Here is a 24,761-nt window from a genome sequence, read left to right as displayed (position 1 = left end):
TGTTTCATTTTTCTGCCTTCATTCACTAAAAAAGGCAGATTTTCTTTCATAACAGTGATTGAGGTAATCAGTTTAAAAAGTTTTATTTACTTGCCGAGCACTGCAGCTGGAAAAGTTGTACAAAGATTTCAGTTTTGCAGCAGTTCAAAGAACCCACGTCAAAGCCGCTTTTCCACAGACATGAAGGGCTTGTTCATTTTCAGAGCCCACTTGTCAGTCTTAAAGTGTGTTTACTTTTAGACATAATTGATATTTAACTATGCATAATGTACTTTTGTTTCTGTTAAAGCAATTTATTTAGAAGCTAAATCAAGTAACTGTTCTGACATTACTATGTCAAAACGGTATGCTATGTACTAGTAAAACAAGCACGAGCACTACATAATCATATAGTAACTGTGAAGTTTCTTTCCATTTTGGTATTGCAAAGTTTAAACAATGAAGAAACAAAATGCTTAAGATTGAGAATCAGATGCCAAGAGCAGCATTATTGCGAGTTCTTTGAAAAACATCAGTAAATGCTTTACTTATTTCCCACTTTTTAGTCTTTCCTAGGTGAAAAGCTGTGTAAAGGATCAACTGTTTGACATTCACGCTCCTTCATGGTCATGTGACTGAAACACACCCAGCATTTAATCATCTTTCATACTTCAACAAATCAAGAGTAGGAAACCTAGGGAAAGGGTTCAAACAGGTGGCCACCTGGGAATGAACATTTTCATTTAAATGAGAATGAGCACAGACTAATCTCCCTATTATTTCTTTCTTTCTTTCTTTCTGCAATAAGGAAAAGAAACATCAAAATTACCAGAATTTCTTCTTAAATCCTTAATTGAAAAAGATGAGATTATTTCAAAATTAACATAGCTAGTTAATTAATTTAATCTATTTTGTAATCGGTTGGGCAAAACAAAGTTCAATTGCCTAGACTACATCAAAATTGTCCAGCGTGACAGGATGTAAGATGCAGCTTTGACGGAATAAACGATTGAAACAAGATTAAACAGAGGAGAGGACAACACAAGGAATCACATTTTATCTGTACAGCAATTAAATAAAACTAAAAAAAAAAAAAAATCTGTATTTTCTACACCCTAATTCTCATGGCCGAGAATACAGTAATTTCTTTTAGTTATTTTTTAACTTGAACTCCATCATACATCACCCATTAATAACCTTAAGCACAGTAGACACTTCAATAATATATTACATTACCTGAAACTTGCTGTAGTTTTAATCCAACATCATGCACTGACATCATTCCTACATCCCATCTCTTCAACAGAAATGTTTAAACATGAGAATTATAAAGTTCCAGTCAAACACATGCACTCGCTAGTGTTACCATGTAATTCTCAGCACACTGCTGATTCTGTCAATATATTAACATTGTGTTCTAAGTAGAAAACTTCAAGTATCATGACTGATTTCAGTTTACATTATTATTTGTCTCTCATTCACACACACACACACACACACACACACACACACACACACACACACCACAAGAGCCAAAAGATAAAATAGTCGTTCACTGCCCTCTTGTGGTTTCAGGACATTCACTTCAGAATCGTATAGTTGGGGTTGAGCACAGAAGATTATGATCAAGCGTAAACACGTTTAGAAACAGAGAGACGCGATCTGTTCCCCAGAGAGTCTGTTGACTCTGGAGATGCTTTGGGACGTCGTCTTTGGAAAATGGCTGTGACGTTCGTTTGTCAGGGTAGGGTGAGAAAGTGAACCTGTGGTGCCGCAAGTCCGCAGCTCTGTGTTTCTCCACCTCTCTCTGACCATTTCTCTTCATGTCTCTCTGCGTGTGGAATCAGTTCTGTCTGACAGGACATCAAGGAACATCTGAAAACAAAGAGCAACCAACTGTGGTGAGGTTAGTCCCTCATATTAATGCTACATACTCTCTAACAGGAAAAATGAGGAGGAAGAAGTTGTAGTAAAGAAGGACAAAAGACCTGGGCCCTGTTGTGTTGCTATGTCCTCTATTCCGCCCAGAGGCTTCAGGAGACCGTTCTCCCTGAAGGCTACAACAGGAACTATCTCATCCTGGTGCTGCTGCTGCTCCTCTCCCTCAGGAGGGGATAACCTGGAATGTGAAGGCAGTACAATCACCTCTTCAAACTCCCTGAAAAAACAGAAGGACAGATACAGAGGAGACTTTTAAAAATATTAATTAAATTAAATTAAATAGTTATATGTGACAATGAGATCAATTGCAGCAAATTTGCTACTGTGTAGTGTCTACTCTTAACTCTACCTCAGGTCAGGGTGGCTCAGTGCTGCAGTGCTGGGGGTTGTGTTGGGGTCAGGCTGGAGACTGTTACCGTTGCTATTGTGTGTCGGTAACACATTGACTGCCAATGGAGCAGGAGAGGCAGGGGTCACTGATGGTGAGAGAAAATCAACACACAGCAGTCAGACACAACATCATGAGAACCATAGATATATTTCAAACAACAACAGGATAACACAAATTATTCCTACTAAAAATTAAGGAATACAAGCATGACTCTAAAAAATATAGAAATTAAGTTACCTGCATTGGCTCCATTCTTGTTAGGAATCATTTTCTAGAGATAGGGAACAATATGATACACCATTTCTTCTATAGTTAGACATTTATTGGATATGTGCTATATTTCTTATGGCTTTTACCTTTTCTGCTGTGTCTGAACGCCTCGTTCTCTTCATGATCTCCTCCAGACGCTGGTGATGACAGAAAATAAAAACAGCTTCTAGGTTCCCTGTACATGTGAAATAAATATTACATATTTGTGTAAACACCATATTGCCACCTTTTTCCTCTCCAGGCGTTCAGCCTCCTCTTTCTGGAAGTGTTTCTCTCTCTCCGTCTTTAGTCGCTCTGCCTCTTCTCTCTGTCGAGACTCTTCTTCCTCTTTCTAACCCACAAACACACAAACACACACACACAGGTTCTATTATTGCTCTTGGATGGTTCTACGAAATTTACTTGAGTTCACTTGAACATGTTCTCTGACCAGTTTTTGCAGCCTCTCTGCCTCTTCTCTCTCTTTCTGAAGTCTCTCTTCCTCTGTCTTTCTCTCCTCCTCTTCCTTCCTTCTCCTCTCCTCTGTCTGCCGCAGAGCCTCCTCCTCCCTTTTTGCTCGCTCCTCTGCCTTTCGCCGAGCCATTTCTTCTCTCGCCAACCTGTACAGACACACAAATGACTCAATGCACATAAGAACACTTGAGTGTTATTCTATTTATTTACACACTCTCCAGATCACACACTTTCACACACAGCACATGCAGTGTACCTCGCCTGCTCCTCTTGTAGTTTGCGCTCCTCCTCCTCTCTCTCCCTCTGCTCGCGGGCCAGCCGACGTTTCTCTGCCAGGATACGACTTGCCTCCTCTGGATCTGTAGTGCCAGTTGAGGGCTTGTGGGCTGGGGAACTGCTTACACTCTCTAGAAAATATTATAAATTAGATTTTGACCAGTGTATATAAAGCCGAACCATCCAGGTTATGTATGCAGGTGTGTGAAGGAGAGAGAGAGTTAACTAACCACTGGCTGCTGATGGTGCTGCTGGTGTCTGTTCAGCTGAACTCTTGTTCTGACCCAGCGGCTGAGGTCGAGGCTGAGTTGGACTGAGCACCTGCTCTTCTACCTCCTCTTGGGCTTTGATGGGTGTTGGGGCCAGGGGGCTCTCGGGTGTAATCCTGACAGGACGAAGATTTCCAGGGTCTTCTGTTCCTGGAGACTTCAGCAGCTTGGGAGTTGGAGGACGTCCTGCTGGTTTCTGGGGAGGCCTGTTTGCAGAAGGAAAAGCAGCATTTAGAAATAGTGCTGTCCAAAATAAGAGCAAATATGCCTCTATATATGTCCCTGCTCTCAGTAATCAATAACTCCAGTCTGTTATAAGTCTCTTTAAACACTCTGTTTTATAGACTAACATGGGCATTATTTTCCTACCTGCCAGGAGAGGGTGCTGTTAATTTGCTGTTCTTCCTGCCTGGAGAAGAGGAGTATTTGCTCGGGGGCAAAGTCAGAATGGGAACCAATGGCAGCGACAGGTTGCTCCATGACTTCCTGACATTGTCACGGTCCTTCTGCTGTTGGTGGAGGATATGGGGGAAAACAAACACAAAAAAACATTATTCAAAAAGATTTTTTTTCCCCACGTAATTGGGACCCAAGTAAGACAGCACTGACATTGCAATAGCTCTTCACAAATAACGTCCTCAGGAACACAAAGTAATTAGCTGGTGCAGACGGTGCCCAGACTTAGATGCCCTACTGACAACAGAAGATGTTCAGTAACAGGATTAGACTCAGACAGACTTCCTCTGGCCTTGCTTAACCTCTAGCAACAAGCCGCAACAAGATGGAAAAAAATAGATGTTGCCAATATAAATAAAAAAATTTATTCATTTGATTGTAAAGAAAAGCATTATTACCACACCCTCACTCAAATAACACTGAAGCGAGTGAAGGTTACTCTAATTTTATGTGTCTGCTTCATGTGGGACACCATCAACTTAAAAAAAGACAAGGAAGACAGAAATGTACCATAATTAACCTACTACTAACCAAAAATAATCAAAATCAGAAATAACCTAGCAAATACATTCTTTTTTTTTTTTAAATATCAGTACTGAACGAAATTACCTGAGCAAGCATCTCATTCAAACATCAATCGTGTGTATTAACATTATTTGATTTAGCGGTTTCATAGTGTACTTTTCATGCCTGACTATATTTCAGTTGTCTTAACTACTTCAAACATTCATTCATTCAGACAAAAAGAGGTGCAGATTTGACCTGTGTGGTCCCAGTGGTCCTCCTGCGTGGGACGGTGGAGGAAGAAGAGGCGGTCTCCCTACTGAGACTTCTCTCCTGGCTGCGACAGTGAGGCAGCGCCTGTGCTTGCAGTGTCTTGAAGGACATGGAGCCCGTGGGGTGGCAAGACACTGAGCGAGGACACACAGGCATTGCTACAGTGATGTGTGAAGTGGGAGTGTGGAGTGTTTTGAGGATGGTATAGATCGGAACAGTATTTGAGGGACATCAGCAAGGGTTTGATAAACAGGAGCATGAAGCAAAAGATCAGGAAATAGAGGAAGGAATGAGAAGGATGTCAAATTAATTATAAAGGGAAACCATGGGTTTGGGAAGCAGAGGAATGAGAGGAATCAATGTTTGGTAGAAACAAAGAAACAGAGAAGAAGGCATTAGTGCTAGCGACTGAAAGAACAGCTGTTATCATAAAGTAACCACCACCTGGGAGCTGCATGTTAAGGAACATTAGGTTGTGACTTTCATTAGCCTGATTAATCATGATAGAGGTTAAAGAAAAGAAAGAACATAACTATTGATTTCCATGTAATGCTTATCATTTCAACTCTATGATCCTTTCATATTATGTATGTAGAAAGGATTTGCTTGTGCAAACCATTCTCTAGTGTAAAAAATACCAAGTGTTAGAAGAATTTCTACTTTGTCATCAAGTCAGAATAAGCTACTATTAACACACGTTAGACCCAAAACCACAAACAGAAACTAATAATTAGCAAATGATGCAAAACACATGCAGGAGGTACACAGTGGAGACAACATATAAAAGTGTGTGCAGTAGAAGCAGAAACTGACGGTGTGCTGTGTCTGAGTTACTGCAGGTGTGCTAATGTACATATTAAAATATTTTTAAAAAAATAACTAGGCAGAATAAAGCAAACAGGCAGAATAAGTTTCTGTAAAACAACAGAAAAAGTTGTACACTACAGTTCATAACACCATCATTCAGGTAAATGTATCTACTGCTTACAGAAGTAACTATGAGCTGTCAACGATATTCTTCTATTATTAACATGTCTATTATTCACATTATTTAATAGTGTGTGTGTGAGCTGCTTAGACCAGATGCAGGCTAGTGAAGGATACTTCAGATGTGTAATTCCTATTTCTGGGTAAATCTGACATATGACCAAAATATAAACAGCACAAATACTTCCAGCTCAATGTGCTGCTGAATTATTGCACAGTTTTCTACGTTTTCATTAACACTGTCTGTTTCTCCCTTCACTGACAATAAGAGCCAGAGGGGACTTATGAGAGATGTGTTTGTTACCCGTTTGCTCTCCAGACAGACTCATGGCACTGCGACTACGGGCCAGGTAGGAGTGTGTTGGCTGCTGCAGACGGTTCACTATATTGCTTTCCCATGGTGTCAATGGAAGACGACGCAGACCTGAACACACACAACATTTGAGGTTGGATAACAACTATTAATGGCCCACAAAGCAACCAGTCAAAGCTGATTATAAATGATGGATAATTACAGTACTGCATGTTCCCCATTCCTTCCCATTGCACTCCACAGTGGTGTAGGCCAGAGCTAAAGTAAATATGTAACCATGCACAGGCTGTTATATCTACACCAGCATGCACCAGACTGTTAATTATGAGAAGTAGTAAACAGCTTAAAGTGAAGAATCAACCCAGAGCAAGCACAGGAAGAAGAGCATTCACATGAACAGTGCAAGGACATATTCCATTCATTATGAAGCTTCAAATCTATCAATTAATCTGGAAAATATAACGCATATATATAATAAAATTCAAGAAGTGCTGAAAGCTTTTCTGCAAGCAGGTCAAAATATTATCCAAGTACAGTGCAGGTTTCAGGGTGTGAGCCAAAGATACAACTGGGCTGGAAAATGTACAGAGCAATCAGAGCCACTTCTTGCCACTTAGTTTTAATGTATGGTGTCAAAGTTTGTCTTACACTCAAAATGTGTGATCGTTCTCAAAGCATCTGTATAAGTGTATAGCGTTTGACTTGTCACATTTTGCATTGCATTTTGTCTAATTATATGCACATCTGACTGTTGAAATGTGGGTGTCAATTTTCTGGATCTAGCTAGGATAAAAGTGGCGTACACTATTCCCACAAAAACAAAAAGATTATCCTACAGAGGATTAGAGAAAGGGGTCACGCTAGAAGGGGGAAAAATCTTGATCCCTCTGATGAAACGCATGCTAACAAATGCACGTAAGCAGTGCGTTCTGTTAGAGTGTGGACATTACATTTGATAATTATACTACAAACAATAAAGATCACATCATTCTGTTATATTAGGACTTCTAAATCAGACAAAATATTATTTGTTAAATTGCTTTCACATTTAAAGCTACATTTGTACCTTTACAAATGCGTTAAAATGTCAGCAGCAGTTTCCAGCCCAAGATCTTTTGCTTTGCAATACAGTGTATAGCATTAATTATGAGAAATCAAACTGCATAGAGTTCTCAAAAACACCTGTGTTTTTGTGCTGGCTCGTCTTTGCCTGGTGTAGGAAGGGTTTGGACTGAGCTTTGTTAATGACAGGGGAAGATACTGTTCTCATCTGTAAGCCTGTCAGCAACATATAAATATTACAGAACATACTTAAATCAGTAGTTTTACATTTTAGGAAATGCTTATTTGCTTTCCTCCTGACACTCCTGACATCTCCTCATATATGAGAAGATGTCAGGGGTGTCTGTTAAATATGAAGCTGCAGCCAGGAGCTGGTTGGCTTAGAAAAAACAATACAGCTTTGTCTGAAAGCACCTACTGTACAAGCATCTCTAAAAATTCAACATTATATCTTAAGTGCTTAATCCATTACAGGAGCCACTGTGTAAAAACACAGTCTCTAGTTGTGAATGAACTCTAGGTATTATGGCCAAGAAATATTCTAGCACATAACACCCCTCATGTGCACTTATACTTCTGTTTGCCAGCTGTAGCTTCATGTTTATTTTTTCTTATTTAATAATGTATTTTCGTGTCATCTTATTCCGTGCAAGAAAGCGTTTAACTGTTCCTTCATTTGATAGTGCATTGTTTGTCCGTCACTTGTCACTATATGCCCACAATGACTAAAAGAAAACTACAAGGAGAAATAAGAAATAATGAAACTAGCTTACAATAGACACAAATAACAAGAAATGTATCTAAATGCAGACTATGGCAAGTGAATAATGTAATGAATAATACAGGCAAGGGTGATTTCATTACCTCGGTCTGGTGAGTGTAGCAGTGTGGCAGAGGATGAGGAGAGGCGCTTGGTAATGACAGGATCTGTATGTTTGGATAAATTCATTGTGGACACTGACCGCCTGTCAGCATCTATAAAGAAGCAGCATAATGAAAGCAAATCAATGGTACTTTATTGAAGTGAAGACAAGAAGAGGTGGAGACATTCACTCATGGAAGGGTTACTGTAGCCTACGAGGTCTGGTTAAGTCAGACATAAAAAATAATACCAATATGTCACTAAAGGGAAGAATATTAGAACATAAATTAGTGCTAAATGGTGTATTTTAAAAAATGCTAAAGTGGTTTGAATATTCCTGTATGTAAGAATGTAACTTGAAGTCACGGACTAAACTGCTACATGCAAATAAAACATCAAACACTAATCATGCCATTCACATTGGCCTACAGTTACACTAATACAGTCTAATGCTACCTAACTAAATGACACCGCTATAATATTCACATTGAGAGGTCATTCCGTGTCTGCAGTAGAGACTGAAAGCACTCTGCATGTGCTCCAGTCCAGCAAGGTCGAGTGGATAGAGGAAAGCCGACTCAACAAAACCTGGACCAGGAAGGGATTGCAGAGAAACGAAAAGCAGAGAGGAGGTAGAGGGACATCCCAGAGTGAGAGTAAGAGAGAGAGAGAGAAAATGAGTAAGGGAAAGGTTCAGTGTGAGAATAAAGGGGAGAGAAAGACAGAGAAAGAGGCAGAGCAGAGGGTGAGTCAGCAGTAACATCAGAGGGCAGCGGATCTGAAAAGTTCATATATAAACATGGCAGAACAATACTGACACGCAGAGGCAGGCAAACATATTTCTAAGAGACACTGTGAGACATCAGGAAGAAAAGATATCATAAGTATTCAGTAAATCTAGAAGCAGTGTTACCGGAGGTAATGTGGCTCCACAATACTGAATAAAAATCTCAAACCAATCGTTACACTCTAGGGCAAGGTTGTGTGTCACAACATACTGCAATGACTGTGTCGTCACTTTGTGCTGGTACTGTGTGTGTGAGGTGTGATGTGTTACCAGCAGGTGTGCTGGGTGTGTTTGTGTGCAGTGCTCCTCCCCATGACCAGCGGTTGGACTTCTGTCTGGTTCTCTGGCTCCTCTCCACCGTTCGACGCATCACCGCCTCATGACGAGCCTTCAGTCACAAAACACAATCACAATAAAAAAAAAATAAAAAAATAAAAAAGGGGCCCAATATGCAAATAGTTTAATAATAGTAAATAAATAATGGTGGTGTTATGTTTAGTATAAAATAATGAAGTGTGTCTTGTGTGAACGAGATGTCGCAGTAATTGGTGGATAAAATCAAACTTATAATTATGAAACCCTCAAAACAAAAGCAAAACCTCCTTTTATAATCTCTGCAATAAAAGTAACAATTGAAACCTGCACGTGTAAGTTTTTCGAGATTACCTTCATAGTTACTTTTAAGGAATTTTTTCAACATTTTGCATTTGTTTGATGTGATGTGACAATGTGTGTCTCATCAGTATAATCATGTTCATTAAATAATAACCTTATTAGAGCCTGAAACTCAATGCAAGTGACTAACTTCTGAACAGGAAATCTACAGCTCGTTTCATGAACATTATTTAGTGATATTATTGGGCTTGCGTGTGTGTTTTTGAAGAGTGAATAGATCTTAATGTATGTATTTACATGACATGTACACTTGTCAATACCTTGTCCTCTTCCTGTTTCTGCCGTCGTTTCTCCTCCACGGCAGCACGTCTCTTATCCTCCTTTATTCTCTGCTCCTCAAGCTTTCTCCTTCTCTCCTCCAGGTGCTTCTCATAGTGCTGCCTGGCTCGCTCCTCACGTGATTGCCACTGGGCCTCTTTGATTGCTGAGGCGCGCACACACACACGCACACACACACACACACACACACACACACACACACACACACACACACACACACACACACACACACACACACACACACACACACACACACACACACACACACACACACACACACACAATTATTGACTTGATGCATGTGCATTAGCGGGTTCACATGTGCTCAAATATAAAAAAAAAAAAAGAGAATTTATAATCAAAAAGTGTGCATAATCTTAGGCACCAACACATGCACATGGACACACACACACAGGCTTATTGCATCAGTATAATGGGTCAGCCATAGATCATGTGACTGCGATTTAGCTCTCAACACAAAGCCCCTCAGCTGGGACATGAGGTATGACAATAAGAAGACAAATTCTCCTCAGCATAAAAACATACAAACCTAAATGTTGCAGAATTTGATGCACACATTTCCTACAAAACAACAAGACACACACAAACACACACACAGAAAACACACTAGTCTTTCTAAAACCTGTCCCATGCCCGGACCCATTATGTAAATGGGTGCTATAGCAACGGGGGGGGCTTGGCTTTGGCCTAGACTTTATGTAACAACTAAAGAAACAGGCACTCGACCACAGCTACCAACCGTATTCAGTCATAATATGTTGGGGGGAAAGACAAAAAAGAAAGTGAAGGATGCATCTAACGTCCACCCTCACACTAATATAGTCTCTGTCACACATACAGAATACACACCATTCTGTTTCTCACGCTCCTCACGGCGCTCACGGGCCAGCCTCTGTCTCTCATCAATCTTGTTGAAGAGCAATGAGTCTACATCACAAACAAGAGTTAAACATCAGAATAAGCTCTTAAGTAACTGAGCTGAAAGACAGATGAAGGCTAAATAATGTTTTACTGTGTTTTCCTACTTTATAATATAAGAGAAATACTTGTATTTCTCTTATATTACTTGTACTTGTATTGTATAACTTACCTGCTTTGGTGGCAGCACTGTTACTGGGGCTGTTGCTGGTGATGATGTGACTAGGGGTTGGGGTTGAGGTGGGAGTAGGGGTCAGGGTGGGTGTGTAGGTCTGTCCGGAGCCAGAAGAGCTTGGGCGGGTGGCTGAAGATGCTCTGCCATCCTCTGATTTGTAAGACACTGGTGAGATAGAAAAACAAGACAAATGTTTGACCAGTGTCAATGACAAAATAGTTTGTGGGACAGAGAGGGAGTAAGAGAGAAAGAGAGACTAAGATATAAGTAGAGATAGTTGCAGATTTGGAAAACACAGCATAATCAATCAAAGCCAAGTAAAGCCCATCTATTCAGCAGCATTTCCACTTGATTTTAGCTATAGACAACTGTACATTGAACAGTGAACTGTAAATAAGTACGAAACAACACCAACACTCTTCTTAAATGCACCATATAGTTTATGTTATTTAGTACATTGTCAATGGTTTGCAGATGCCCAGTTTCTTACATTATTACAGTTCGTCTACCTCTGCAGTGTATATAATTGTGTACCCTGTATTTTGAATGTTTCTAGTGTGATGCAGTGTTTCCTATCAGCCCGAGTTAGTTATTGATTAGTGGTAGTACCGGACTCAGGGTGACTCAGCACTTTCAGATCATGGAGCTTAACATCAGGCCCTATGCAGATTCAGATGAGCCTACTGCAAACGTGCAGAAGGACAATTAAAGATGTCAGTGGAAGGAAGGAGCAAAGTACAGCTCTTATATCCGGTACAAGACGTTGACTCTGTCGCATCTTGTTAAGGGCACTAAAGTGCCATTTGCATTTAAATCTGATTGATTTCAATTTGCTTAAAATAAAAAATCAAACCTTAGCTTCAGCTGTGTTTCAGACTGTGTATTATTTGTTCCATTAACATATTTTGGCAACTAGGTTTAATGACACAACCTTAAGGGTCCACTTGTTGGCTTTTTTCTGTCTTTTAAATACTTCTCATGTCATTCATCAGCATATACTGTTTACTTAGTTAAATAGAGTATTTAGAGTATGTTAATGGCTTCAGTGCAGAACATTTGGCCCTCTACCAAGCAAAAAGCAGTTTTAGTGATTTCACTTCTTTTTAGACTTTGTGGTTTGTGTTGTGGTATATTAAAATAATAATAAAATAATATGAATTAATCTATTAATTATGGTGCAAGCTTCATGCTACGACACTAACATGTGTTACAATAACTTGTAAAGTGCAGGCTGGACAGGAATATGCAGTCATAGCTACACAGGTATTGCATGTCACAGTCTATGGGATATCTGTAGAGGTGTACATACGAGTATTAACAAGTCTGCTCTGCCTCAGGTGCACTGGCCTTGATACTAATGATACTGCTATAACAGGAAAGGCTTGGCTAGGCCAGGTTACAATAATGTCTAGTCAATGTATTCACTTCCCTAAATTCATACTCCTCAAACAAAAGATGAGCTCATTCAGAGAGGAGCATAATGTCTTGCAGCCAAATACTGACCTGGGAATTTGTGAATGGCTACAACACCAGCATAATGGAGATGAAATGAAATCAAAATCAAAAGATCAAAATAAAGAACACTTTCCATCTATACAAGTTCACTTCTTTTGAATAATGAAGCAGGCTCTGAGCCAGTGGTGACAGGCTAAGGGCAGAATGTCATTCTTTCATTTGACAGCTTAAACAGCAGCTACACAAATAAGAAACAATCGCCTTCCTTTAAAAAGTCTGGCACAGAAACAAAGAAGCTGAAGCAAACAGGAGAGGGACAAGTTATGAATGGTCAAGACATGACCAAATATGTCTACAATGAATAATAATAGATCATGATGTCCTGTATAATCACAAGGATTAAAACAGTTGTGATTGCATGTATCTAGCATCAAAAGGGACAACTTCACCAATTTTGAACTTGTGTCCTAGGGTTGTAGCTTGAGGTGTCCACATATGTCACTACTCAGTCTTAACCATCAGGTTCAAAGCCCTGACAGTTGCCTACAAAGTGGTCGACTTAGGCACCGGCCTGCCTGAATTCCCTCATCTTGGACTATAATCCCTCTCGCTCACTGTGCTCTGCAAGCAAACAATGTCTTGTGGTCCCCTCACCTCACCTCACCTCAGATCACAGTAAAACTTTTCAGCTGTGGTTCTACGATGGTGGAACAATCTACCCACCTCTGCACGCTCTGCTGCCTCACTCTCAATTTTCAAAAACGTGCTGAAAACAAAACTCTTTCTAGAGCACTTTAAGGTTCGTCTCCTTGGCTTAGATATTTGCTTGCTTTGTACCTCACTTTTGGATATACGTGTCTTCCAAATAATTCAATGTAAATGTCACTACTCAGTCTTAACTATAATGAAATATGCCTCTGGCACTAGCTGAAAAAGGTTTCTGTAGGAGCTGTGTATAAACTAGCCACTCCTACTGAAACTGCGTGTAAACGATTCTTGTGGGAAACTTTGTGTGTTGTCACTGGAAGTAGTAAAATGATACATCATGAAAAAAGCAATGAAATTAGGTGTGTGTATTAATGCATAAATAGAATACACCATGTATGTAAGACACAATATTTACAATGCAGTGCAGGTTGAGCATCAGTCAGATACCTTATTAAATTATTATTTGCACACGCATGACATAGTATTCTTTGATAGAGCACAAATTAGAATGGGCATTGAAAGATGCCATGTCACAGTTGAGTATGAAACACAACACTTGCCTTGTGTATCATATGGCTAAGTCACAAAAACAAAATTTGAAGAAAGCAAAACCTGATGCATCAGTCTTTGCATACAGACCCCAGTTTGAGTAGCCCATTTTCCCAGACAGAGTCTAACAAGTTAATAGAAAGCAGTGATGTGAAATAAGTCTATATATAGAAGAGGTCATCTGAGGTCAAAGGACATCCTCTGGCTAAAAGTTACAGATGGTACTTTGTGCATATCAACAGAGCTTTGGCCTATACTATTACCCTACTGAGTGAATGATGCCTTAAAAATGGAAGGAGACAGGGAGAATAAACATGTAGAAAAATGCTTTGGATACGGGATTATACTAGGACTGATTCAGGACTCATGGTAATAAAAATGCTGAGCAGGCTCCTACACCTGCCATGTCCACACCCTAAATCCTGCATGAATCCTGATTTAAGTCTATGTAGTATGCTGTAGGGAACATGAACCTATGTATTAATGTTATCATAGCACATATCAGTCCTTTTACCTTTTATGTCAGTGTTCAACATCCACTACGTGCTTTATATTTACTTTCTATTTCACTACATCATGTTAAGCAAGGACAAAATGGCAAATTTATAACAGAAACTGATTTTGCTTTAATTTCTACATAGTGGTATCCAGTGTTTATTAACAGTATTAAACAAGACTACTCACTGCCTCCCAGCACACCATTAACTGTGAAGGCTGTGATACCTCAATAATAATGACAATAGTATAATGGTGCAGATTGTCCTCCCACTGCATCTCACAGGCTCATCTATCTGTTGTAGAGGTCATTAAGCAAACAACCCTCAAATAGCAATATAGAGTATATTTGCTTGTGAGCACTAGACAGTTTAACAGCCTCTGCAAACACACCAAAGTCAATTTAATTTGGTGGATAGTGCTTGCTCCTATCATAAATGTTTGCCAGTACCTCTGCAAAGACTGATCTTTTGCCATTTACAGATTCCTCCATATTTTATAATCGAAGAAATTGTAGGGAAATACATATTAAAATACAATACTAAGTAACACACACTGCAACGGTCTACTGCAAGTATTTCAAATTGAATCCAATGTGCTAGATAACAAAGGCAAAACAATCCTTGTATTTATAACCTGATCCATCTTTAACTGTTAAATCCACAGGTCCCCGTGACAAGTCTTTACCTGGATATTGCTTCATCATTTAAAGGTTGTCAATCCCAAGACATGACCTGTTGAACCCCTGGCTAGGGTCCCACTCTGACTAGTCAGATGGGACGGCCAGAATCAACATTACTTCCTGAAAACATCCTACACAGCGCAAGATAAGCTCAAATCCGAAGTCCATGGTGCAGTGAGGGGGAGGCGAAAGAAGGAGCAAAATCAAATAATTCCATATGACCAAAAACGAGACCACCCAAACTCAACTGCTCCCAGAGTTGGGAAAGCAAGAAGGAAGAGGGAGGTAGAGGTCAGTTACGGTCGATGTCACTGTTGTTGAGAACCGACTGAGTGCGGGACAGGTTATGGCGACTAATCAACCCCCATCCTTTGACCGTGTGTGTGTGTGTATAAATGTGTAAAAGAGACAGAGAGTGAGACATAGGGAGAGTGTAGCTGTTTAATCTGGTCCTCCCTCCCCTAGTGCTCATGTCTGTGTGTCTGTGTGTGTGTGTGTGACTGTATGCTCCCCACCCCCAATCTATCTGCATTCACTCGCAGTCAGATTAAATGGTCAGAGTTAGCGATTAATGCTGTGCTGTTTGGGCAAGTGGGTAGCAGGCAAGCATGCTGTGTGGCTCCTGTCTACTGTGCAGCCTGAGCAGATTAGCTGTTGCTAATGCTAAACTAAACACTAAGCTCCAGCCCAGCAGAGAGGCAACAAGGGCAGGAGAGTTCTCCTTTCTAGCTGCAGGACAAATATCTAGGCCTAGATAACAGGTGTAAGGTGGCTGCTTTATGGTTCACTAAGCTGCATTCATTGCACACTGCAGGTTTGCAGTTACAACTCAGAAGGAATGACTTGCGCCATCTCTGGTTTGACAAACAATCGAAGATGCCCTCGTCTTCTTTAAGATGTTTTATGTAATGTCAACATTGTTTAGCATTTGCATCCAAATTGATTTGAGAAAGAGGGTTGAAAGAAAGGGACATCAAACACTGTTTTTAGCTCATCCAACCACCATTATGAGGGCTTGAGCTTTTACGTGGTATTTACACCTTTACCTATATGGGTCATTTAAAGTCTGTGTGATCAAATACTAAAGGTGCTATGTTCTATGTTATTTAGTGTAGTATTTAGCAACGTAGCAGTCAGTTGAGCCCTTGAGATCATGATGCTGAACATAAGAGTTCTTTCCCCTTCTCTCTGTTTTCCTACATTATTTATCACTTAAGTGAATTGTACATGTGAGATGAGGAAATGGCAAAATCCTTTGTTATGAGAATCATTATTACACTAACCTAAAGCTCCTTATACTTGGTTATATAGTTGGGTCAAATGCAAATAATTTAATAAGGTTAGCTTTGTGCTAAGCTTGTCAGAATCAAACTACAGTAGCTATAGAATGAGACTTGAAATTAATCCACCCAGGGTGTCACGTAGGTGTGCTGTGTCAAAACCATACATCTAGGGTCAAATTCAAGTCAGTAGGTAAACAATAGGATTTGACCATCTCTCCATTATTTAGAAGTGGTCACCTCGCTCAAACACCCAGAGGGAATGTCTCTGCATACCGCCATAGCTTATCTTGAAAACTGTTTCACAGGAGGCTTTGACAGCACCTCACCACATTAAGACATGGTGAGATATGTCTCTAAAAATCAAAAATCAAAAAGCAAATCAATTAAGATTTTGCACAATGTAGCTTGAAATCAAATGTTCATATCGCTCAGACCCTAAGAAAATAAAAAGTGAAAGACAGCACAGTGAATTAAAACCCTTTCCTCCCCATTTTCCCAAACAATTATGTCAATGACTTTGTAAAAAAAGGTGGCTTGCACCCTCCAGGTTGGGGGGGAGATCCTCCCTCAAGTGGAGGAGTTTAAGTATCTTGGGGTCTTGTTCACGAGTGAGGGAAATAGGGAGCGTGAGATTGACAGACGGATTGGTGCATCGGCAGCAGTAATGCGGTCGGTGTACCGGTCCGTCGTGGTGAAAAAGGAGCTGAGCCGAAAGGCAAAGCTCTCGATTTACCGGTCAGTCTACGTCCCTACCCTCACCTATGGTCATGAGCTTTGGGTCATGACCGAAAGGACAAGGTCGCGGATACAAGCGGCCGAAATGAGTTTCCTCCGCAGAGTGGCTGGGCGCACCCTTAGAGATAGGGTGAGGAGCTCAGTCACCCGGGAGGAGCTCGGAGTAGAGCCACTGCTCCTCTGCATCGAGAGGGGCCAGTTGAGGTGGCTTGGGCATCTGTTTCGGATGCCCCCGGGACGCCTCGTAGGGGAGGTTTTTCGGTCCTGTCCCACCGGGAGGAGGCCCCGGGGAAGACCCAGGACACGTTGGAGGGACTATGTCTCTCGGCTGGCCTGGGAACGCCTCGGTGTCCCCCCGGAAGAGCTGGAGGAGGTGTCTAGGGAGAGGGAAGTCTGGGCATCTCTGCTTAAGCTGCTCCCCCCGCGACCCGGCCCCGGATAAGCGGAAGAAAATGGATGGATGGATGGACTTTGTAGATTTGGTCTGTAATACCACACTATCCACAGAATCATCTGGTAGTTTGTTAGGTACATCTAGCTAAAAATAAAAACAGTGCTGTAATATATCCTACCTTCAGGAAAACAATCTTCTGCTTTTGTATGCAAACTATTTTAGAGGGTAGACTTGTTTGAGGTGCCATACTGCATCATAACTAGAAGTAGGATTTGGCATAGCTAATAAACTGCCTACAACAAAGGAAACATTTGTTATAGACTGAAGAAATCCTGAAAAAAATAATCAAAGGTCAACAAGTGAACATCAGTGAGAGGTTAAAGTGTTACACAGGCAGACACATGCTGTCTTGTTGCCTGACTGCTCTGCCTACTGATTCATTGCAGCCACGTGCACTTGTGAAATGGACCGCTCCTTCATTCTCATTTGCTGTCCTTGTGTTAATCCAGTCTTGCCTTGTCAGCTAGTTTCCACCCACAGACTTAGACACAAACACAGCAACCCACAAAAAGTACACACGACTCATCAGTTCAGTCAGACACTTGTCTACAGACATCTGAGCTTAATGAGTTTTCTGACTTTTTCAACTGTAAGATAATGTAATATACAGTACATGTGTAAATAGTAAGCTATTTTGCAGTGTAATACGTAAATGCACATATGTTTTTAAGGCTCTCCAGAGACTAGTAAACATCTTTTTGGTCCCAGTAGCCTTTCTGCCTCAGATGCTAATGCTCTAACTCAACCACTCACTAATACAAACAATTTAATAGTGTAAATAAGCTCAGACACCATAAAGCACCAGAGCATGCAAATTACCAGTGCTCTCTTCTATCCCTGCTACCCATACCTTTTTTCTTCCTCTTGGAAGCATCTCTCCGTCTCTGTCCCTCCTCTTCCTCAGTGATGGTAAAAAGTGCCGGGATGGCTGAGCGGCTGCCTCCCTTCCTCGGTTTCCACTTGCCCCATGAGCACCCACCTCCGCCTCCTCCTTGTCCTCGCCCTTTACTCTCTGGCATTGCCTGCCCTGTTGCTTACCCTGTGGCTAACTCACCCAACCCCGGCCCATTGCACCACACACTGGTGGGTGGGTGGACCAAGAGAATAGTGGTGGTCAGAGTCTATCTTAATAGCCTTCCTCTTAGTGAAGACGTGGATAGCTAACAGCTGATGCTAGCAGCTCATTTCTTCTGGCTGCACATTGCTGCTCTGTTTCCGAGACAGCCGGAAGGAAAGAGAGATGAAAAGAGAAGCAGAAGGACATAACAAAAATTGTAGAAGTTAAGAAAAAAATGATATGTGGTAGATCAGAGGAAAAGAAGAGTAGTAGAAAAGATAAATAAAGACTAAAGTAGAGTGCAATGCTGAGGGAGAGTATGATAAACACAAACACACGTCCATGTCCGTGATGGCAGTGCCAGGCATAGAGGCAGAGTGAAAGAGGGAGTGCAACAGACTCTGTGGATGAGCTCTAGTAGTCTGGCTTAGAAAAAAAGACTTAATCCACAAGACTGGCTCGGTCGAGAGCTGAAAGGATTGCACTTCTCTTGACTCCGTCACTCCTCAAGAGATGCTGCTATTACTGTTACTGCAGCCCCCCTCCTCCTCCCTCCTCGACCCTCCTGGGCTAAGGCTATTCTGTAAATGCAAACTTGTCAGAAGAATAACATCACAAATCCCTCTGGCTGCACACCACACACGCAGATACGTGAGTAACGGATGGCAGTAGGGTTGTTAAAATATTCAGTGCAAATCCAGCGGTGCAAGGTGAGCCGGTAGCGGTAAAGGGTTTCCCTGACAACAGCAGCACATGGTCCAGTGACGCAGTGGGAGTGGGAGCAACAGAGCAGAGGACATGCACACTTCAATGTGATGTACACACACAAACACACGCACTCAGTCAAAGATGCATGCTTATGCACATACCAAACCAAACAGTGCACAACTGGAGCTGCCTTTGTGGAAGGGGTGTGTTCAAAGGACACATGGTATACAGTACGTCCACGCCCCATTCTCCACTTAAAGAGCCATCAGCTGTTTGACGGCTCTGCTGTACAGTAAATATGAAAATCCTGCCATTTATGTCCGATTTGCTTTTTCTAGAGACGTGGTGACATATTTTTAAAAAGCACTGCTGCAGTTGTACACTATGGTGCTGTAAAGATACTCAAACTAAAATGCAAGTGTCTATTTGAAGCTTCTCAAAAAGGTTTTGCTTCCTTTCTGTGTTTTATAACATTGGATATTAGAATGTGTGATGAATATTTTTCACTATTTTCTGACAAATTATATGCTTTGTAAAATTAATCAAAGAAACGGCTAGGTTCAGAAATCCTGAGCCTGGTAAAGATGCTCAACATAGCAGGTGGAATTGAAGGCAAGGAGAAACACAGGGGCTACTTATCAACTGAACAGCAATTATTACTTGTGTGGCTTGTGCACACTTACACATCTACATCTACATCTACCAGTGCAAATACACATGAAGATTAAATAACCCGCATAACAAATCCATTACAGGTGCAGCTCCTTTTGTAGTTGGCCTCTTACATAAACGTGTACAGCCTGATGGGTCCTTCAGCAGAGTATTTGCAAAACAAATCCAATTTACCACTTACTCATAGATACAGTATTTAGTATATGAAGGAATGCAGGACAAGACCTGCTTCCTCATCTCCTGGGGGAGCACATGCTGTACAAACACATATATTCATGACAGTGCAATCTGATCTTTCTCCCTGCGGGACTGAGTCATGCTGTAATCCTACACTTAGACTTTAACCGGATAGGCTGTGCTACACACCCTTCTCACACCTACTGAATGTGCATATACAACAGACAGAGACATTGTTAGGTTTGAATCTATTAATACAACAGCAACTTTAATGGGGCTATCACCAAAGTAAACAATACATTTTTTAAAATTGTATATTTAAGAATTTTATGGCTTTGGCAGTGGTTTTCACATTTACCTGACTTGTTTATTTGATAGGTACAACACATGTTATAGTACTGTAAATCCCATACAGCAGCATAAACCTAATTGTGATATAGGTTGATGTTCTCAGTGGCATGAGATTTGATATAGTATAAAAAGTAAAGGCAACAGCTGATTACAAGTTGAGCTAAGTAATACTGATTCAAGTCAATCAACTCTAGTTTCCTCAGCGTCATTTGACAATCTAAGGATGACTACAGGTGATCAGACATACTTTCCTACCAAGAGAATACTACAACCCCCAACTACTATCACATGTTCAGGGTAACCCATAAGAGTCAGGAAAACTTCATCTTCCAGATTAAGAAACGTCATCATGGTGTTGCTGTAGATAAAGAAGGGCTGCAGGTAACCTTGTGTATGTCGACAATCACGAATGGTACTACTTCAGAAGACCAGTACTTCATAAAATTAGCTCCTAGTTATGTTATGTTGGCAGCAGTTTGTTAGAAAATGTATTTGTCAGGTGATGGAAATAAAAGACATGAAAACATCTTTTGCAAAAGAGTGAGAAAATCATTCATGAGACTTACTGATGATAAAGATAAGAATCAGTTTTGTACAGGCACACTGTGTCCAGTTTGTTATTAAAAGCTGGGTTTTTGACAGTTTAACAACATAAGCTGACATTTGCTGATTCAACTTCTGACTCACCACATTTTTAGATTTAACTACTAACTAAACATATACAACTAGCACTTAAAAATACTGTGTAATATGTAAATGTGGCCCAAACCACACCACTCTGACCATGTACCAACAAATGATGCTATTTACAGCTGATGAAATACACCTGTTGTGTCACTCACTATAATATAGCCCAATTAAAATATGAATTAACCATAAATGATCATTTAGGCGACGGTTTTCTTGTGCTTGAGCAAACTTTAGTATATTGAGCAACAAGTCCAAACTGTGTACTGAAGCTGACAAACTTGTAGCCTCGAGCTAAGCTCTGTCATCCGAGGAGCGGCTCTGCTCGTTTCCATTAATTCACCTGTCGCGACTACTTCACGGACACTTCGACACAAAAAAAAAAAAGAAGGAAGCAACAGGTGCGTGTCGGCGCAGAAGTTGCTCAAAAAATGTGTAACAACAGCGACATTGAGGGTAAAACCGACGATATCTGCGTATCTTTAAAGGACAGGTAGTGTTTAATAAACGTAAAGCAACCGGTTGGGTGAGTTGGCTGATTGCTAATCCCGCTCCCGTGACCTACCGGCTCAAAGTAAGAGTTTCTCTTTAACTCGTCGGCGCTCAACACCGTCGTATCACCTCACCTCACCATTTTCTTTTTAACTACACACCTGCTCCATGTCAAACTTTTTTCACAGCAAACTTTCCCGTCGATAAGGACTCACCCTGGGACTCCGGAGGAGATGCGTCGCTGCCATCCTGGTCCGCCATTTCTCCTGACGTCAGCTGAGAGGATCAGAGGCAGGAACCCGCGGGACCTGCTGGACTGATCCTGATCCTGAGCCTGAGCCGGAGCCGGAGCCGGACCGACAGGTGGGGAAGGACACGGGCCGAATAAAGAATAAAGAGCTAAAATATCCCCAAAGTAGCTGTAGTAGTCACATACAGGAGGAAAAAAAAAAAGTTTAAACACATCTGATTAGTTTCAGTTTGACACTACAGATCCTGTTCAAGTGAGTGGAGCGTCAATTTATTTATTATAAGAAGCAATCTGCTTTTATATATGTCTTTCGAAATAAGGATGCCGTTGCTGTTTTAAAAAAATGCCAAAGTGCAAGATTGCACAAGGGACAAAAGTGAAACTTCGTGTCCAGTGAAAAGCATTTTGCTGACACCTGCTGGCAATGTGGTTGTAACACAAGTGAAATCATTGCCCTGGTTAGATGACCTCTAATGTCTGGGTAATCTGGAAGTTTAGTCATGGCAACTGGACTTCCTTTAGTTAGGTGAAACGTTTCGCTACTCATCCAAGTAGCTTCTTCAGTCTGAAGATAGTTGGTTAGAGGCCGCAAATTTATGCTCCAAGGCTGGTTTCACTCCACCCCTTGCCCTGAATAGGCTCGTTAGGTGAAACAAAGGATGGGGGGGATGTGAAGGATGTAATGATCACACCTCAGCCCACCCCCTCGTAACACCTAAATGGGTCGTTAAGTGTGTCCAACCTGGTGCAGGTGTGAACTGGTTCTGGCCTTTTTGGGTATAGATGAAAGGGCAGCATGATAAATAGAAGACAGGTTGTGTCTAAGTCCTCCACCTCTGTTGAGAGAGGGAGTGTTGATTTGCACATGCACGGCTTCCCTCACCCCTCTCTCTGTTTGAGAGAGGGGTGAGGGAAGCCGTGCATGTCTGTCTAAGTCCTCCACCTCTGTTGAGAGAGGGAGTGTTGATTTGCACATGCACGGCTTCCCTCACCCCTCACCCCTCTCTCTGTTTGAGAGAGGGGAGGACTTAGACACAACCTGTCTTCTATTTATCATGCTGCAATCTTCACCGACAATGTCTGGGTAAGTTCAGATCACAGGTGCCTTGGTGGTTGAGCATTATTTAATGTTAATAAAAAATGACTACTTTCTATAGGGATGTTCTATTTTCAATTAAAATGTTTCGATTGTGGCAAATGATCCTCGAAAGATAAAAGTAACACGCATTTTGGAGGCAAGTGAATTGTGTGCAAAATTGAATACAATGAAACCTACACAATAACTTTTCATACAAGTGGTCCCCTTTTTTCTAATTATCAAGTCAAAACATCTTCCACCAAAAGGCCGCTGATGACTTGCCAGTAGCAACCATGATAACATGAGAGTGAGCGAGCTGTCAATCATCATAGTCAAATCATGTATCAGTGAAAACACCATTGTGTGAGTTGACTAGTGTACTAGTATAGAGCCTTTATCAAATAAAGATAAAGTAAAGTGTGATCCTTAGGATTACAAACTGTTTTAACGATTGTAAATAACATCTTCTTATCTCATATCTCTGTGTATTTATAGATTTCTTGCTGTCCTGTAGAAATCATGTACTTTCCCTGAAAATGATTATTCAGTTGTCATCCTAGGAACAAACATTAAATCTGTATGAATACATAGATGTGTGTGAAACTTTTAAACTGTTAACCCACCAATCCCAAACTATTCTCATGAATCACGTTTGTGTAATACCATATGACCAGCAGAGGGCAACGTCTTCTTGTATTAAAAATAATTTTTGACTCATCAAAATTCAGCCTCCTTATAGGGGTTCAATATCTTTTTTATTAACCCTTCATTGTTACATCAATAATATGTTTATATCATGAGATCCAGTGAAGCTATTAAAATGTATGTAATAACTAATGCCTCGATTGACACATCTATTGTGAAATGAATCAGCCAGATTTGAAACATGTCATTAAAATAACAGTGCATTGAACTATAAACGAGATTTCACCTCCCAGTCGCCCTTTGACAAAGAAACATTTCAATTAAACAAAACAATGACACATAATCTAAAAGTAAAGCAGAACCCTGTTATTTAAGCTAACTCTGTGATATTTAAACAAGGATTTACTGTTCCTGGATGAATGTATGCTAATCTCTCCTCATACTGTTGCTATTTGCCAGACTGTTCAGGCTTACCTCCCCTCCCCTCTGGACCACAGTAATATGGCTACTGATTGGTGCAAAGAAAACTGCAACCATGGCAACCAGCTGTTTGGCAAATCTGCTGATGGAGGAGGTGAACAGCGGAGATAGTGGCCTGTAGGTATACTCTGACACAGGCAGACAAACGCAAGCTTCTGGGCACCTCTGTGCCGTCTGGCAAGATGGGAGATGTAGAGAATGAGAAAATGATGACGCAGTGGAGCCTTCACATATTCAGCTGTTTCCTAGTTACATTTAATATCAAATGGTTTAACCCACGCCACCCTCATCACCCTGCATGTTTTTCAGACGCAACCCCCCCCCCTCCAGACAAAGCCACCCCCTGCTTCTCTGTAGGCTTGAAGGTTGGTGAAGAGGTGCAAGTCAGTATGTGGTGGTTAAGCCTGGGGTGAGGTTCAGGGTCGTGTGTGTTTGAGCGCATGTTCTCATGTGCATGATGAAAGACTCGCCAAACTGTCTGTAATTGGCTCCCAGGGGAATATGAACTGCCTACACAGAAAACACCACTGTGATTGCTCATCAATAAATACACAGAAGATTTAAGTATTGTTTACCTGCTGGACTCTATAAGCGAAGATACAGAAAGAATTTGTGTTGTTATGTTGTTTGACCTAGATGTGTTTGATTTGAAGGGAATAAATGTCTGACATTTCCACTTTGTGATGCTCATCTTCTGTTGATTAACGCCAAGGGCTCTTCATGAAACACTATAATAAACCGAGAATGGGGGTGGGCTCCTGAGGAATAAGCAGATCGAGGAACTGATTGATTTTGAGTACAAGCAACCTCTTTGCCCTTCACTGATTCACTTGGATTAATTTGTGGGCGTATGCGTTTGTGTGTCTGCATGCACAGGACCCAAAGCGTGGGTCAGTGAACATCAAAGTGGAG

The 24,761-nt window shown here is 41.1% G+C and overlaps 1 protein-coding gene and 1 long non-coding RNA gene across 5 annotated transcripts; one reads left to right on the top strand and one right to left on the bottom strand.

Moving 5' to 3' along the window:
* Window positions 1–67: 67 nt before the first annotated feature.
* si:ch73-217b7.1 (ensconsin) lies at window positions 68–21,718 on the bottom strand. Of its 4 annotated transcripts, none has more exons than XM_026341102.1 (19): window positions 21,612–21,718; window positions 10,889–11,056; window positions 10,648–10,725; window positions 9,759–9,922; window positions 9,094–9,211; window positions 8,039–8,149; window positions 7,295–7,390; window positions 6,104–6,223; window positions 4,798–4,946; window positions 3,949–4,088; window positions 3,541–3,785; window positions 3,291–3,441; window positions 3,012–3,180; window positions 2,808–2,912; window positions 2,668–2,718; window positions 2,549–2,582; window positions 2,270–2,396; window positions 1,968–2,137; window positions 68–1,875 (listed from the first exon to the last, which is right to left on the bottom strand). In XM_026341102.1, the coding sequence occupies exons 1-19, from the start codon at window positions 21,655–21,657 to the stop codon at window positions 1,844–1,846; spliced, it is 2,274 nt and encodes a 757-aa protein (XP_026196887.1). In that variant the 5' UTR covers window positions 21,658–21,718; the 3' UTR covers window positions 68–1,843. The 4 variants fall into 4 exon arrangements, with proteins under 4 accessions (XP_026196887.1, XP_026196889.1, XP_026196888.1 ...); XM_026341104.1 differs by having other exon boundaries at window positions 68–1,854; XM_026341103.1 differs by having other exon boundaries at window positions 3,949–4,085.
* LOC113149191 lies at window positions 21,194–24,510 on the top strand. The gene is made up of 3 exons (XR_003297563.1): window positions 21,194–21,478; window positions 21,585–21,759; window positions 23,829–24,510. It is a non-coding gene; the product is annotated as an uncharacterized LOC113149191 (long non-coding RNA).
* Window positions 24,511–24,761: the final 251 nt, after the last annotated feature.

This window comes from Anabas testudineus, chromosome 24 (genome assembly GCF_900324465.2).
Source record: "Anabas testudineus chromosome 24, fAnaTes1.2, whole genome shotgun sequence".
Taxonomy (NCBI): Eukaryota; Metazoa; Chordata; class Actinopteri; order Anabantiformes; family Anabantidae; genus Anabas; species Anabas testudineus.
The sequence above is the reverse complement of the archived record's forward strand: the minus strand, read 5'-3'. Positions and strand labels throughout refer to the sequence as shown.

Coding starts and splice junctions, on each gene's coding strand:
- si:ch73-217b7.1 (XM_026341102.1), bottom strand. CDS start 21,657: ATGGCGGACCAGGATGGCAGCGACGCATCTCCTCCGGAGTCCCAGG. Junction 8,150..9,093: donor CACACCCAGCACACCTGCTG/GTAACACATCAC, acceptor GCTTCTTTATAG/ATGCTGACAGGCGGTCAGTG. Junction 1,876..1,967: donor AGCAACACAACAGGGCCCAG/GTCTTTTGTCCT, acceptor ACCTCACCACAG/TTGGTTGCTCTTTGTTTTCA.